Source organism: Tremella mesenterica, assembly GCF_000271645.1.
Source record: "Tremella mesenterica DSM 1558 unplaced genomic scaffold TREMEscaffold_8, whole genome shotgun sequence".
Lineage (NCBI taxonomy): Eukaryota > Fungi > Basidiomycota > Tremellomycetes > Tremellales > Tremellaceae > Tremella > Tremella mesenterica.
The window spans coordinates 230257-247248 of record NW_006711232.1 but is presented as its reverse complement, the minus strand read 5'-3'; the positions used below and the strand labels follow the sequence as shown (position 1 = coordinate 247248).

The 16992-nt window shown below is 46.0% G+C and overlaps 4 protein-coding genes across 4 annotated transcripts; all 4 read left to right on the top strand.

Annotated features, from left to right (window-relative positions):
• Positions 1-590: 590 nt before the first annotated feature.
• Positions 591-5035, top strand: TREMEDRAFT_32574 (uncharacterized protein; the record flags this gene model as incomplete). The annotated part of the gene is made up of 17 exons (XM_007005610.1): positions 591-785; positions 824-1082; positions 1125-1220; positions 1274-1833; positions 1971-2245; positions 2286-2349; positions 2426-2528; positions 2600-2800; positions 2937-3060; positions 3107-3133; positions 3184-3340; positions 3455-3636; positions 3828-4007; positions 4201-4377; positions 4493-4571; positions 4619-4798; positions 4919-5035. Coding segments are annotated over 17 exons (2976 nt in total), but the record flags the coding sequence as incomplete, so codon positions are not given.
• A 1154-nt stretch (positions 5036-6189) lies between these two features.
• TREMEDRAFT_63404 (uncharacterized protein) lies at positions 6190-8956 on the top strand (the record flags this gene model as incomplete). The annotated part of the gene is made up of 7 exons (XM_007005706.1): positions 6190-6234; positions 6749-6956; positions 7224-7284; positions 7327-7459; positions 7603-7731; positions 7865-8694; positions 8866-8956. 7 exons carry the CDS (start codon positions 6190-6192, stop codon positions 8954-8956), a joined length of 1497 nt encoding a protein of 498 aa, XP_007005768.1.
• Positions 8957-12290: 3334 nt separating this feature from the next.
• Positions 12291-12473, top strand: TREMEDRAFT_57257 (uncharacterized protein; the record flags this gene model as incomplete). Its single annotated transcript, XM_007005668.1, has 1 exon — positions 12291-12473. A coding segment is annotated over one exon (183 nt), but the record flags the coding sequence as incomplete, so codon positions are not given.
• Positions 12474-13542: 1069 nt separating this feature from the next.
• On the top strand, positions 13543-14517 carry TREMEDRAFT_63402 (uncharacterized protein; the record flags this gene model as incomplete). Its single annotated transcript, XM_007005705.1, has 1 exon — positions 13543-14517. One exon carries the CDS (start codon positions 13543-13545, stop codon positions 14515-14517), a length of 975 nt encoding a protein of 324 aa, XP_007005767.1.
• Positions 14518-16992: the final 2475 nt, after the last annotated feature.

Sequence of the window (16992 nt, the reverse complement as noted above, 5' to 3'; positions counted from 1 at the left end):
CCCAGTCCAGAAATAGCATCCTCTAGCCGACGTTCTCCGCTCACCTATCATCCAAGACAATGGAGAGCACAAGACGCTGCATGCGCCGCATCTTCCTCCCCCATCTTCCCACAGGGCTCTGTCAGAAGCACCATGAGGCCAGAAGGTATAGACAATTGGGATCGACTAGAGGACATGCTGGAGGAACATTCAGGATCAAGTCAACAATTGCCTAACAAACCAATGAGTCTGAGAGGAATGTTCACGCCTAGCCCTTCTTCGCCGAGACTCGAGACAGTCAGGGCTAACTCAAAGGCTGTGCCCATCGTACCTCGTCAGTCAGACTCCGCCCTCGGCCTATTTTCAAGCTCCCCGTCACAGATGTACAACACCGGACTAGGAAGTATAGAGCAAGAGATGGATGAACCTGTTCAACCGGCATCGCCGGAGCAAATGGAAGAAGAACTTGATGACCTTGAAACTCAGGGTTCCCAAACTCCCGTTCTTATCAGTAAAGACGATGGCAGAACTGATCCACCTCCGCGCCCTCCAAATAAAGGTGTGTTCTGACTGCTCCTCAGTCCTTGAATGTTCAGCTGATATTAGTGCCGAGACAATGGTGGCCACCACCACCTTGGGTCATCGCCATTGTCAAATGTTCCTTGGCCTATTTCCTCGCTTCCTTATTCACCTTCGTCCCTACCCTAGCTCGTATTCTCTCCACATCCTCCGAGACCGACGCACATGGTCGTGTGACCCCAAGACCATCCTACTCCGCTCATATGCTCGCTACAATCGTCGTATATGTGAGTCAACCTCCCCTAGGATCGACGCTGATGCGCAGTTTAATCCTGCAAAAACTCTGGGCAATATGACTCTCGCTCTTCGATTCTGCTTGATCCTAGCGGTCTTTGCTACCTCCGTGTCACTAATGGCGATGGGGACCATAGCACTATTTGACAACTTCTCCCCGTCGCACGGGAGTAAATGGGATTGGATCAGTGAGATGGGAGATTGGATCGTATGTGTCTTGTGGATCGGAGGAAGTATGGGCGGTTTGGCATGGTCAAAAGTATGGGTGAACAATCCGAGCTTCAATTCTGGTGAGCTGCCTATCGTTTATGGTTCCGAGCTCACTCTTTCAGGATGCTCTATGGCGGCTATGATTCTATACACCGTGGTCATCAAAGAAGGCGCTATGCCAAAGCTTCTTGAAATCCTGCTTATCGTTTCGATTGGATGTGAGTTGTGCTTCGTTCATGAACATCGATCATGGTCACTGACTGGTCTCCAGCTTGTCTCACGGCCCTGGTCTGCGTTCTTGTCTTCCCCATGTCCGCCACCACTCGTCTTCAAGATTCTATCTCCAACTCTGTAACCTCTTTCTCAACCCTATTGGACCTCCTCACATCGACATTCCTTCTCGAGAAATCGGTTCTCAGAGAGAAACGCACTTCCCTCAAAGATGCCATCCAAGCTCACGCAGCGACTTTCAAGGGTCTTCAGGCGAATCTTGCCGAGGCGAGACACGAGCGTGTCTTCGATACTCGTGTACGAGGTAGACGTCTGAGCCTGTACGAAGCTGCCATAGGATCACTTGGTCGTTTGGCACAACACTTAGCAGGTCTGAGAAGTAGTACCAGACTGCAGGAGAGTCTCATCAGAGCTAGCAGAGAGGGAAAATTGAATCTGGAGTTAGTTGCTAGGAGGGGTCAAGCTGTGTCCATGTCAATGGTACAACCTACCACTTCACCCGGTCCGGGAGGTTGGGATAGTGATGTTGACATTGCGGCCAGTGTCAGGTTGTTCATGTCTTTCCGAAGAATCGCCGGGGAGAGTATGAACACACTAGTGGTAAGTGTCAGCCTCCTTCCAATCCAATCATTACCTCCCCCTGTCCCCCGGTAAAACTTTCGATCAGATTGCGGCTGCCTTGTTTCTGGTATCATCTATGAGCGACTTGATGATACTGTAATGTAGCTGAGAAATAGGACCGCTGTGATGATGCCTTAGAGTGCGTCGAGGCAGTGGCACATTCCTCCAATTTGGGGGAGATGGACTTGGACGCCACTCGATCTTCACTCGCCACGTCACTGAAGGAGTTCAACAAATCGTCTAGTCGAGCTATCAAACGACTTTATGCTGGCCCTCGACGGGAGAAGGGAATATATGAAGAAGATGGTGATAGCGATTCAGATGATACGGAAATAATCGACTTGGCAGAAACGGCTCATGGGCCTAACGAAACGGTTTTCTTTGTTTACTTGTGAGTGTTGTGCGACTTATCTTTTCAGCTGACGCGTCAGTTTCCTATTCACCCTTGAAGAGTTCTCGAGGGAGTTGTTGTTTCTCTTAGACACCATGAACGAGGTAAGCTATAGTTTGTTCATCGTACAATCTGTACACTCTGCTTTCACAAACTGGCGATATGGCAACTGATGAACAGATCCTCTTCGCCGAGCAAGTGTCCACACTAGATCATGTCCGCTCTCTATTCAAACGAAGGGGGAGCGATCAAAGTAGGCCCCAATATCTGTATAAGCAGCTTCGTCAGTCCTCCCTAGCGCCTTATCACGGGGTCAATTGTTGTGAACGAAGTATGTCGAAGCTGATACGATAGAACAACTAGTCCCTATTGACCCTAGCAAGACGCAACCTCCCTTATTTCCCAAAAACCGCCCTGACACTCAAGGTGCTCTACGTCCTTTACCCAGCAGGTCCCTGAACTTGCTTGGTAAGGTCAAAAAGGCTTTTTGGGGCTTGGGAGATAGATTAGCTCAGCCGGATATGAAATATGCTATCAAGGTTGCTCTTGCAGGTGGTGAGTCAAGGTTCTTCTGTTGGTTCTGTACCTTTTTATCTGGGACTTTTCGTGTGTCTTATCTTATCATTGTATGACCTTTCCTCTTATTTACCCTTCGTCATGCAGGTTGTCCAGGAGAAGCTGACGACGACAGCTATATTGGCCGCTCCCGCATACACCGAAATTGGTCGTCCTATATTCTTGAGGTACAGGGGTGAATGGGCTCTGATCGCCTTTTTCGCTACTATGAGTCCTACCGTGGGCCAGACGAATTTTCTGTCAGCTTTTGATAATTCATCTGACTTTCCAAAGCTGATTCGGTAGATCTTTCTTTCGTGTGATTGGCACAATGTAAGTCACCTTCATCGCTCAACCATATCAGTCTTCGGGTTGACGAGTAGACTCGGAGCCTCCGTCGCGATCTTATTTTACTCTCTTTTTCCTGGGAACGCTATTGTCTTGCCTATCTTGGGATTCTTGTTCTCGCTTCCTTGCTTTTACGTCATCACGCAAATGCCTGATTATGCCGCTGCAGGTCGATTTATTTTGCTCACATATGTATGTTTATCTATCCTCCCTGGTATCCAAATTTGATGAACTTGACCGCAAAACATTATCACCTTCGATTCGGCCTTGTGTATAATCTACACTGCTGTTGGGCTAACAAGACAGAACTTATCTTGCCTTTACGTATACAATTCCCGTCAAAGAGAAGACGAATTTTCAGTCACGGTCACTTCGATAGCTTTTCATCGATCGACGAGCGTCATAATAGGTGTAGTATGGGCAGCTATAGTTTCTAGGTATTGGTGGCCCTTCACTGCTCGGCGAGAATTGCGTATGGGAGTCAGCGAGTGAGACCTCTCTTTCACCTTACATCTCACCCCCATGACTCGTGACATCCTCTGTCCTAAAGTCTCCCTCTTTCGATTTCGTTCTTCTGTTATCAAGTCACAGGACTCGCGATGATTGTCTGTATCTCGATGAATCCACCGGCTTCGTCGACACAGTGACAGTGTAAATGGAATTTGAGACTGATGAGTAGTTTCTGCCTAGACTTATCATATCTGTATTCGAAATTAGTTGCCACATACAGTCGAGGTGTGGATATTCATGACTTTCCGCCCCCATCAAATTATACAAGTGAAGAGTCTGAACCACTCTTACCGGTGGGATCACCCCGGTCGCCACATTTGAATCCTGGCGTGAGACATTTTATGGCTATGTGAGTGAACGTGGAGTTTGGTCGTTCCCCTTTCCCCAATTACTGTCCTCTCCCCCCCCCCCCTCCCCCGTCTTCCTTACCTCCCCTACGGTCCAGCTCACTCCTGGCCCTTACCCTCAGTGGATGCCTCCTTCGTGCCAAGACATGGAAGATCATGAACTCTAATCCCCGTATAAAGCCAGCTGACCAAGAGGGAACTTCACCTACAGAGTCAACTGGTCGACTTGAGAAAACTGCTGAACGACACCAAAACCGAACCGAGATTGAAAGGACCGTTTGCATTCGATTTTTATCGCGAGGTGTTGTTGAGTTGCGAGAGGATGTTGGATAGGTTACACAGTATGAGATGTGTGACTACGAGGGATGAATGGTGGGTTGTTGTTGTTTTGGCCTCTTTTTTCTTGCTCTCTATGTTCACCCCTTGGACTCTATGATTGTAACTTGGTTGAATTATCCACCCGATGACTCGATGAGTTGACAAATAGGGACAATGGTATTCGGGCCGCATTCGTCGCTCCTGTCAATCGTCAACGTCGAGAGATGGCAGGTAGTGTGATACTCTACGTCAGTCAAATCTTTCGTATTTTGATCTTGGATGCTGAGTTGTACAGTTTTACGTCCTGTCCGCCGGTTTCCGTCTTAGAACGCCTATGCCACCATACCTACCTCCGGCTGAAAAGGCTCGTCAAGCTTTGGTAGGTGCTATACGTCAATTGGACGTTGTGAAAAGACGTTCTGTCCGTGGAGGAGGAAGACATTTATTGTTTTTTGCTTATGCTTTGGCCATGCAAGTGAGTTGGTTGTTTCCTTCCTATTGTAAATCCCACTCTTAACCCTTTCCCTCGCGCGTTAGTATCCAAGTATCTAAAGTGTAAAATTATAGAAGCTGAGAGACATTACTGATAAACCAGGAAGTCATTGCTGAGCTTGACTATCTGGGTAGTCTCATGCAAGATGCATTTGGAGTAATCAACCAACCTTCAGTGGATGATTTTGAATCTTTGTTTGAGACCGCGCCATCTCCCTAGGTCATATCCCCCCTTGTTTTGTATCGGTATTTTTGTGTTGACATGTATCGAGTATATATCTTCTCTGGGATGAATAGAATGTTGGGGTATCACCGGATCAGTCGTCTCTGTCGATCTTCATTCGCAAGTCCATGCGTGATTGAAGTGTGAGAGTACGAGTAAGGTACTTGTATGAAAGACAGGCATCCAAAAGCCGCAAGTGATACAAACCCCCTCAGAATTACCTCTTTCAGTAATTTTCATCAAACGCACATCCGCCATCCGCTTCTGTACCGCCTCACCTCTCTCCCTCTCCTCTTCCCCCTTCTCGTCCTGTCCTTGTATACAATCCAACATCTTCAAACCATCCCCCTCCCCGAACCACTAGATACTGGTCATTCGAAGTGACAGCTGTCGACGTACTTGACAGTAGTGGTAGTAAGAGTGGTAGTAGTCAGTGGTTAGTAGTGCTTTGGTGACACGTGTGGTGGTAGTGTGGTGGGTGACTAAAAAGTGTTCGATCGCCGATCGCTCGATCACTCTCTCCTTCTTCCTCTTTTCCTACTTTGGTGGAATTCTCAAAAACATTTCAACACCACTACGGTACTACGGTACAACGGACTACGGAACAACACAAGTGACAATCGAAAACCAACCCAAGTTTTGATATAATCCTGCCGTACTCCGTATATCTTTACGATAAACATCATACACTATTACCCCACTACTACTACTATTACTACTACGTTATACGTTATACGTTATCTCACAAATCCGGCAACTACCTTAACCCCGCATTTCTCAACTCGACTTTCGTCTTTCTTCCTTCTATCTTCTATCTTTTATCTTCTATTCTCACTTCATACCTCACAACTGTCTTTCACTCTTTATCTATCAGAAAGACGACTCTCACATCGATAAACTTGACATTCGAAGACAAAGAAAGAAAGGTATATAAGTATTAGAAGGTGGTAAGGATTGGTGATAGGTAATCGACGATCGTTGATCGTTTGGTCTCGATTAACCAGGAGGTCTATCTGTCAAGCCGTTAATCCGTCAAGTGACAAGTGGGTTCGTACAGAGTGATCAGTGATCCGTCATTAGTGAGAAGGACACACATTACTCTACTCGAGTACAGCTAGGGACAGGCGCAACAGACTAAGAGAGAAGAAACAATGTCGATCGCTTCGGATGATTCTACCAGTTCGACGGGAATACCAGTGAGTTTTTTCTTCTCTTCTTTGTGTTCACAAAGTCTGTGTAGGAGAGAGATCAGGTGGAGTGTGAGAATTTACTCTTTCATCAGATACCATGTACACTATTCCTGGTCAATCGAATCACTGGGTTGACATTGTCTCCTGACGATCTGACGAGCTATCCTCTGGTCACCTAGTCGTTCGTGTGTGAAGCATCCATCTCACCCATTCTCTCTCTCCATCTTACACTCTTACTTTCATTCTTCTTCTCTTGTCCTTCTTCTCTCACCTTTTTCTTCAACTCCATGCATCATCCGTCGAGTACTATCTTGCTTCCACTTTGAATTACAAGCTCTGCAACACTACCTCACCCCACTTCCAGTGCAATTATATCCATCTCAATCACTCACCCTTATACCCGCTGTCATGTATCTCACAAACGACCGCTTTGAACCTCACAGACACCCATACAACCTTTCAGATCATGGAACGATTAACGCATCCACAACCCTTCAATCGTCTACATGATAACCAATAGAACTCCCATCCCCCCAGACCCCGCTCACCCCAGCGTCTCGGAGGTGTGAGATGTTATTGGGCTCTAGTCACCCCTCGACAAACACACGATAGGTTAGAATTGGTATTCGTACATCCCGACCCTGTTTTGGGTGCACATCTGGCAAGACAACAATATTCTTTGATGGGAAGAGGGGTGATAGAGTTTATACATCCTGCGGAAAGGGAGCGTGAGTTGTTGTTTCGTGATCTTTTCTTCCCATTCCATCTTCACAATCTTCTGGGCCTGCGATCGGCGACAGACTTGGCTTCACAAAATCTTGACCATCTCTCCCCTGTCTCTCTCTCTCCTTTCCGCCGTCACTGTCAATTTCGATTGGAGCGGGGAGGTCACCCTCACCTCAAAGTCAAACATACTGCAAAAGCATCTCAATCCCGCTCGAGAAAATATCAAAATGAAAAAAGAAGAAAGAAAGAAAGAAATCACTGACTCTCAGAGGCAAGAAGAGATTTGGCAAATGCTATTGCCGTAGATGATCTCCAAGGAAGCGTCACCAGGTGAGCGACACCTATGTAATTTGGCCCGGCTCTGACTCGCAGAATGCGTTTTGCGAGGTTATCGCGTATAAGGACTATTTTAGGGTGCCCGCCAGAGGAAGTTGATGTTCCCTATGACGCAGAGGTTTTTGTGGAGGATGACGAATATCTGATTCTGGATTTGGTACTGAACTGGGTGAGTAATTGTGATTACTACTTTTCACTCGCTACCCTCTCCGTTTGTACTGCTGAGCTTCCTCCCTCGTTGAGGAGGGAGATGGGGTTCAGGTCATGACTACATCATCCTCGTTCGTCTTGTGCCAGTCCGCTGACAGGCAGGTCGCCGACGGCCTGTTACTCGCCTTCTTTCACGCCATCAAGGATAAAGATAAAGTCGCGAACAACGATCCTCTGCGCAAAAACGAAGAATGGTCGAATTTCTGCGGTACGGCGTTCATGTCTGATGAAGTGGGTTTTGCTTTTCTGTCTTCACTTCCATTTCTACCTCCTCAGACCTTCCTCATTGATCAAGTCTCTGTTGAAGACTCACGTGTGATTTACATGTGTATTTGTCGTGGTGACCTTTTTGCTGACCCCACAGCAAGTTCAAGCCCTACACCATGACGTCTCAACCACTATCGCCGTCTCTCCCACTTCCGGTCGTATCCCCCCTCGACGAGTCTTTCAATTACACAGAGTCCTCGGTCCGTCTCAGCCACCCCAACTAGTTTTCTCTTGGCCTCCCGTCCAAGCGGGATCTTACAGTCCCCAAGAATTTGCGGAACTAATGGATGGAGTCGACATGGATCCTTCCCAGCTGGCTACGGTAGATAACGAGATGCGGACCAATTGCACCACACGTTTCGGTGCCAAACACAGCGTAACCACCGAAGGTCAGGTTCGACATGTGCAATCGGTTTTTGTCCCATACGGTTCTCTCATCTTCGCATGTTTCCAAACCACTTTGGTCAGTCCATCTCCGGGTCAAAGCTTTATCGTACCTACTCATCAACCATGGATGACTCCAAGTAGTGTAGATTGGTCCGAGCCTAGAGCGCAATACGAAGATGTATTTCATACACCTCCTCACACCCATCATCCTCATTCACATTATCCTCATTCGACATATTCGATACCCTTTACACCTCATCCGGATCATTTGGGAGAATCATCAGATACGTATCATCGTCTGGCACATCCGTACACCCCGCCGATGGGTAAACCATATGACCGGATATCGTCTAGATCGGTCTCACGGGGTCTTTCGATGGAGAAACCACGTCAACCAATGTCACATTCAGGAGGAGGGTCACAAGCTTCAAGACCGATGATAAGGCCACCGGCGGGAGTGGAAAGATGTGCGTTTTGCGGTACTTTGGAATCACCAGAGTGGAGGAGGAATGAATCGGGCATCAAAGATTTGTGCAATGCGTGAGTTGTCATTCAACTACACTCTTACCCTGTGCCATGACTTGTACAGTAATCTCCCACCGATCTACCAGTATGGTCCTTGTGTGCAGCTTGCTCTGGGCGAGGGCTTGCGTGTAGTGTAGGAGATAACAGTCGAGGGATCTCTCGGGTGTGGTCATGACTAATCATCAGATGCGGTCTGAGACTGTCGAGACAAGTGGCTAAACGAGAAGGACGACAGAAGCCCAGACGGAAAAAGACAAAAGAAGAAATGGTTTCGTGATGTGTTGGTTGGTCAAGTAGGTGTTGAGGGGTAATCAATAGAGAGATTGACATATGTTATGTTTTTGGGGTACCTGGGTGTGATTCTTTCGTGATTCGGTGAAATGTAAAAGAGGGGTTGTTACAGTAGTGGTAGAAGAGTACATACGACAGTAGTCGTAATTTTGGTGAAATATGCATGTGGGATTGTAGAGGTAGTCACCTTTCATTTGGCACCTGACCGTCTGTCAATCAAGTACGAGTGTATGTACCATGGGAAGGGTAAAGTCACATTTACTTTTCAGGGTGTTTTGTCAGAGAAAGACACGCGACGCGACTTTTTACTTTTCTTTTCACCCGCAGCCTCGTCCCCTTGTACCCTTGTGACCATTGTGACTTCCCTAATGCTTATTCCTTGAATGCTTGTTGCTACGTTGCTAGTTGCTTGTCATATACATGCTTGTCATTGTTTTCCCTTTTCTTTCTTATATTTCACTTTTATCATTTTCTTCCATATTCGTTCTTTTTTCAATCTTTCGACTAGATTCCACTCGATCATCAATTCCGTTTTTCTCTCATAATATTTTAATTATAACATAATAGTAGTGACAGAGTCACTACACTACACTTTCTCTTTCCGTCTTTATTCTTGTCATTGTTTACATTGAATTACCCACGTTCGTTTCGGTTCACTTTCTTTCTCAATTGTTCACCCACTTGTTCTATCATTTGATTCTTCACTTTTGACCTCATCGTTCATCTTTCATCTTCATACTACTTCACTCTTACTTCCTCTTCGACCTTATCGTGTCTTCTTATTCGACATCCTTCTCGACCTTATCGTAGCAACTCGCTCGACTCCCTCTTACACCTCGTTCCGATACTCATCCTACACTCTTCTCAATCAGTGTGTGACCAGTATCAACATGTTCCCCTGGAAACGTAAAAACTCCGACTCCCGTTCGACCTCAATTTTCTCTTCTCCTTCCTCTCCCGGTCCGAGACCTATACTCAAAACTGTTTCCGATACAGGTGGACCTTCCATTCGATTCGCCACTACTCAACCTATATCCAATTACCCATCTCCTTTACCTTCTCCCAAAAATGCACCGACTCCCAAACCTTTTCCATCTCCAATCCCAACATCTCGTATTTCTCCTTCACCCGTATCAACCTCTAGAAATTTCCCATCACCTATCAGTCCTGGAACGAATTATGATACACCTCGTTCTACTCCTATTTCACGTTTAGCATATACACCACCTCAAACACTTGAAAGACAATCTTCTTCAAGAAGTACTACTTCCTCAAATAGTGTTTGTTCAAATCCTTCGATAACAGCACTTAAATCTTCAAGACCTCATTCACCTTCTACGACTTCATTCGGAATGCGTGTTAGAAAACCATCCCCTATAAACTCTCAACAAGCTATACTCCCTCATCAAATAATGGGAAATAGAACAAGATGTGATTCTGCACCTGCTTCTTCACCCATTTCGAGACCTAAAACATTAGCTAATAGACCTAATTTTGGAAATCTACCTTCACCTCGACAAATTCCAGGAGCACCAATGACAGAACATTCCGATTCAATGTCAACACCTCCACTTCCAACAGTAATGCATATAACAACACCTCCTATGGCATATGTATCTTCTATGCATTCAAAAGCTCCACCACCACCATCACCTTATAGACCAACACATGAACGTCAAAGAAGTCTTACAAGAAAAATGCCACAAGCTTTACCTAGAATGGAAGAATTCGCTCCTCGACCACCTAGACATTCTTCTTTATTCGCACCACTCGATATGGAGATGGGGAATAGAAATAACAAACGTGATTCTGTCTGTACCATCAAAAATGTACCTGTACTCAATGTCATCCCTGCTACTCCACAAGATAACGCGGATGAATTTGATGGTGCTTGGGGTGGTCCACGTGAATCGGGTTTATCGGAAAGACGATTAAGTAATCTAGGACAGACAATGGGATTAGGTTTATTAGGCGAAGCTGTACAATTAGGTGTTATGGGATTGGAAAGGGAGACAGATTTGGATATTGAACGTATGGAAGAAATTCCATTGGGAGATCAATCTCCAAGTATTCAATTGGATTTCGAATTCTCTCCTTTTTCTCCAATGTCGGATTTACCTTCAATGTCTTCCACAGACGAATTTCATCCCATGGAACTTGACAATGAAATCCGCCAAGAGGAAAATGAACCAAGTTCATTCGACAGACATACAACCACAATGGAATCGATACTTGATGAAGACATAATCATGGACGCAATGGATCTTGAACGTACTCCTCTTGCTCGATCAAGAATTCCTCTCACATCAGCTCATGTGGGGGTAGGTACACCTTTGAGAGAATATCTCTTGAATCCCGTATCCCCAGGTCCGGAACCTACTGTCCCACTTCCACCTAGTCCACCTTTCGAATCTTTCAATTCCCTCCCTAGTTTAGCATCGGATCATACTACCTCTGTCCCTTCTTCCGATTCGGATTGTTCCATGATTCGTTCTTCTTCCGATGGATCAGTCATCTCGGTCGATTCTATCGACGTCGAACAAGCTTTAGGAACAATGTTAGAATCACTTTCATCTTCTTCTATGGCTTCTTTTCACTTACCAGAATTATCTCTCCATATCAATTCCGCTTCGAAATCTCATTCATCAAATGGTAAAACCCAATTGGAAAATTATAATCCAGGTCTTGGATTAGGTTTAGATATGTCACAACCATCTTCTATCACTCAACCTCTAGTGGTTTCTCCGAGGAGAAAAGGTAGACCTGAACCTCTTGATATCAGTCGAGCTAAGTTATCACAAAGACAAGAAATTACCACTGCTCCAGCAACTTTAGTCAAACAGTTCTCACCTTCCACTTCGACTCAATCCTTCGGACAATCAAGCGAGAGGGTGCAATATTCAGGTGCGAGTCAAGCGGATCATCCCGCTGTTCAATTAAGAAGAAACCAAAATTCTATACAAGCAATGTCTACCGTATCACCGGAAACATCATTCGGATTTGGTACGAGTACATTTTCTTCATTCAACGGATCTTCCTTCAATATGGGTGGATCTTCCTTTAATATGAATGGTTCTTTCAATATCAACAGTAAGTCGTCTCATACTATCAATAGCGACAATTTGGCTGATGATCTCACAGATATGATAGCTAGCGGATCAAACTTTGGAAGAAGACCAAGTAACGATAATACATCCAATGGTATGAAAAGGATGAGCAGAGATATAAATGGAGAAAACGGATCAAATTTCTCATGTTCACCTTCCACATCATTCGGTTCTCTAGCAACGACACAAGAAGATGATGTTTATAGTTTAGGACGTTATACACCCACACATCGAAATGCGAGGGATAGTTTTGGAGGTATGTCAATGATTAGTGATGCTAGTGATGAGGATCTAAGAACGGCAAGTATTGTCAAGGTGGTTTGTAGTCCTGTGGTGGTGGGAAGAGGTGTTTTGGTCGGGGAAGAAGTTTTGGATGAGGTTGGTGTGGCGCTTTAATTCAAACACCCCTCTCCTTCATGATGTCACACTTCACTAGAGCTCTATCCATCGTTCGTCGACTCGACTCGTATATATCAAGAAAAGCTACCTACCTGTCACGCCTAGGAGACAAGCTTTTCTCCCCATCGTTCTCGGAAGAATACATTCTCAGTCGTTGAATAGATTCCTCGATGTTTTCGACTTTTACGAATCTCCACCTCGACCGAAACACTCGAGCTGTATGAAGCAGACATCGTGCCGGGCCTGGTAGAGCTTCAACTCGGCAAAGACGTCACGAAACAATGGAGCGATCGGCGGATAGCCAACCTGGGCGGAATTCGTCAGGGATGTACGCCTTCACGCATTCCGGTTCAAATATGACAAGGAAGAACAACGATATGAAGGAATCAGAGCTGGAAAGTAGACGCAAGAATCGAGACATGTAGTAAACTGTAAGGGAATGGAAGGGAAGGTGAAGAAATGTAAGATCTCTGGTAGATCGGAGGATGTAGAATATGAAAAGTAGAAAGAAATCAAGGACATTGTTGTCGATTATGTTTGTATACCCGTCAAAAGCTGCAGAAGTAATGATGAATATACTATGATCTTGTTGTTGTCATTTGCCGATTTGACCTTTGATGATGGTTGACTTTCAGGCAGGAGGGGGGGTGGGGGGGGACGCTTGTCGTCTATCGTCTACTCACCCTCCACCTTCGTCTCCAGCGAATTCCCACGTCCTACTTCCCGCCTTCGGTTCACACGTCCTACGGCCCATGACAACCCGTTCGATCAGTACATCATCTCCACTATGACAGGTCATTCATGACATTCCGTGGAGTGAGATGGAAGGTGGAGAGTGGAGCGTGGAGCAATATAGAAGGTGGAAAGTGGAAAGTGGAGCGTGGAGCAGTGGGTGAATGCTCATGATAGGTAGAGTACAGGTCATGACTCTTCTTTGGAAGGCTAGGAAATCAAGCATAAAAACCCATCAAACTCTTCCCCAACCTACCAATCAGTCAGTTACAAAGCCAACCAACACTGCAACAGCATAATTTCAAATATCTTGACTTCCGGAATTCCCCCAAGAATGGACCACAGAACAAATCCGTACGCACGCAAGTTAGTGACCGTATCGAGATATGCGGACATATACTCCCATTCTTTCGCCTGGTCAATAGCGAAACTTTCTGATCAAGGGATGGACCTCAAAGCTGAGCTCCTCAAAGCTCAATCTACCTTTGCATTAATCAGCAGTGATATAAATGAACGACTCTATCAGTCAGGTTACAAACCTCACCCAGAACCTCCAATACCAAACAGCAACACTGAATGGAGTAGACAGCTCCCAGAGGTTGAAACAGCATTGAGAAACTTTTGCACTGAACAATGGGATGATGAAAAGCATACATTGACTCATGAGTTACCTCGTGCGGTAGAAGAGTGGGATAATCATTTGAAGAAGAGTTTGAAAAGCTTCAAAAACCCTGATCTTACTTCTGGTCCTTCTCTTTCTTCCTCAGAGGTACCAACAAATGAACATATTTCCAATTTGATGGATATCAGACAAAATCCAATAGCAAGACAACTTAGAACACTTTATTCAGCTTTAAAAGTGATCAGTTGTCCTTCAGATCAGCCATTGGATGACACTCATAGACTTTATCGGAATATGCTTGGAAGATTGGCTTTGCGTCAGATGGAAGTGATAGAACAAGGTCTCAAACCTAGATCCTTTGCTTTTGATCCTAATGATGTTGATGAGATGAGTCTGCCTGAGGCAAGAGGGGTCACATATGACTTTATGAAACGTTATGGTACAGATCCAGAACTCATAGCTACTTCTCTCCCTCCTTCAATCATGAATAACTTCAAGGTGCTTGATTCCAATGAGAGAGGGGAAAATTTAGAGCAAGAGTTTGGAGGAGAGTATATGGGAAGGATTACAGATTCAGCACATGCTGATAATTTGACAATGTCTGCAATTGTCAAGCACCTCATTCCAGATCATAACAAGTCTAAGGATATGAGAGACATGTCTGAACGGTTCACTCCCGTTTGGTGATCCGGGCGCTCGGTTCCGTTTCAGATATCAGGGAGAATGTGCTTGAAAGTATATCGCTCAATACTCTGAGAATGTACATACAGTAAGTATGCATAACTGAGAAGAACACTGCTTGAGGACCCAAATTGAAGGAATATGATCGACGACCTGAGGATCACAGTACGTCTCTTCAAAGTTTAACAATTGTGGACCGTTCATCTCTTTCTCTGCAAGTTGGCGATTATTCTTACAGACACCGATCACTTCTTCCTTAAAGACATCAGCTGATGAGGTGTTAGCAATGGCCACCCCTGGACCTCCTGAATGATGAAGGTAATCGGATGATGGGGAATTTTGGCCCGTGGGAAGAGAAATCTGCCCTTCAAAAATGTCCGTCCATCCAATCTGGTTCAGGATATGTTGGAAGGGACTCTTGTAAATCCCAGAACCTTTCATGACTTATCCATTCCCCAGGTAGTCAAAGAGTCATAACGGCCAGAATGTAAGCTCTTCTAGATTGCGGTTCTCCTCAATGAATTCATTATTGTCATGACCACGTGCGTCGAAGTTGCTAGTTCGGGTAATATCCAGTCACCTCCATTACCCGCCACCGATAAACACTACCAGCCACCCTTATCTACATTACACTCTCATTCCATGTACATAAGGTAGTGCATAGCTTAGAACAACTTCGACGAATGTATCTTGTCTGTCTCAACATACAAGTTCTCATATACATTTGCCAAACTTGTTATTCACTCCTCGAACTATTTGCTTCGATCCTCGTATCATCTCGCAACTAGTACAAGTCCCTACAAGTAGTTTATCACCCTCGACGCAGACCCTTCGACCTTCGGTCTGGTCTTGACATAAGATACATTCGTCTAGCTTGTACCGACTTCTACGAGGTTGCTCTTCTAGTCCCGAACTGTAATCGCCCGACAATCTGAAAACAATGTCGAGCGTCCCCAATACTCCAGGTGGTCGGGTTACAAGATTACACCCTGAGGGTAATGTAGCCTCCGCTACTCAAGGGGGGCAACAACCAGAATTGACCCCCCCACACTATCCTCAACTCCAAGGTCCTGCCCCATTGCTCTGCTAAGCTCCTCCAATGCTCTCCTCTCGTTCTCCTCCATCCTGTCTCCATCCCTACTCATGCCTCGTGTAATTCTTCTTTCTGGTTCCATATTATCTTCGTACTTCTCCGAGGTTCGCACGGGTCGTCGGTAAGAGCGATCCTTGATACTGTCACGGCCGTCGAACAACTACTTCTTAATAGACCGACGGTCGACGAACCTCGGCTAACTTCACGCTCTGAGTCGATGTCTCACCCAACCAGGAGGGCGCAGACGTCGAAAGGGGTGTAACTACGGCGTACTTCGGCGTAGTTACTCTAACTAGGGTTTTGATCTACTGATGGCGATGTATCTTGATTTATAGCTATCTCTATCTGTCTTTTACTACTGACAACAATCAAGGATCGCTGAAGAACTTCAGCGATCTTCTCAGCTAATATTATCTACTCCTCTTAGACGTTCATCCAACCCTCTCGCGCTTTGACGTACTTCAACGCACTTCGTCCAACTTCCCCGAGCCCTCGGCCATCCTCTTCCTCCTTCGACTAACTCCGCCTAACATCGCCGCACTTCTGCTCCCATTGTCCCTACTTAGCCTAACTCCGCCTAACATCGCCGCACTTCTGCTCCCATTGTCCCTACCTAGCCTAACTCCGTCTAACTTCGCCGTACTTCTGCTCCCATTGTCCCTACCTAGCCTAACTCCGTCTAACTTCGCCGTACTTGGTCTCAGAAGTCCTGAGTTACGTGTAGAGTAAAGAGGTTAAGACGTGATGGGGGTTTTGATGGTCAAAGGAGGGTCATTGTTGGTGGAATAATCGAGGTGTCACGACGTAGTTCGTGACAACCGCCTGGTTTCCGTCGCGAACTCCCTGCACATTTGGAGGGGGGTCAACCCCTAGCTAATGCAAACACGTTAGGTATCCGAACCGGGGGGTTCGATTGTCATTCTCAGTCCCCTGCCCCCGGCTCGGGATTTACTCTTCCCAAGTTACCCATGGCCAACCTGGAAAAGTTTAAGGGAGATCGAGGTAAACTTCCAGCTTTCATCTCCCGTGCTAGAATGATGCTAGAGATGGCAGGTAACAATATGCTTCCAGAAGCACAGGTGCTCTGGATCGCCTCTCACTTGATAGAGGACGCCGGGGCATGGTGGGACGGCCATTTTTCGACACCGTCCGTCGAACGCCCGGGTTGGACCCGCGAACCGGAGGCTTTCTTCGCCGAACTTAAAAGAATTTACGGCGACCCAGATCGTCACCGTTATGCTGTAAACCAACTACGATCCATCAAGCAAGGTAAGGGCTCGGTCGCCACCTATTGGTCAAAGTTCACTGCCATTATTACTGAAGTGCAGTGGGACGACAGGGCCAAGAAGGACGCTTTCGGAACCGGCCTTTCGGCTGAGATTCGAATT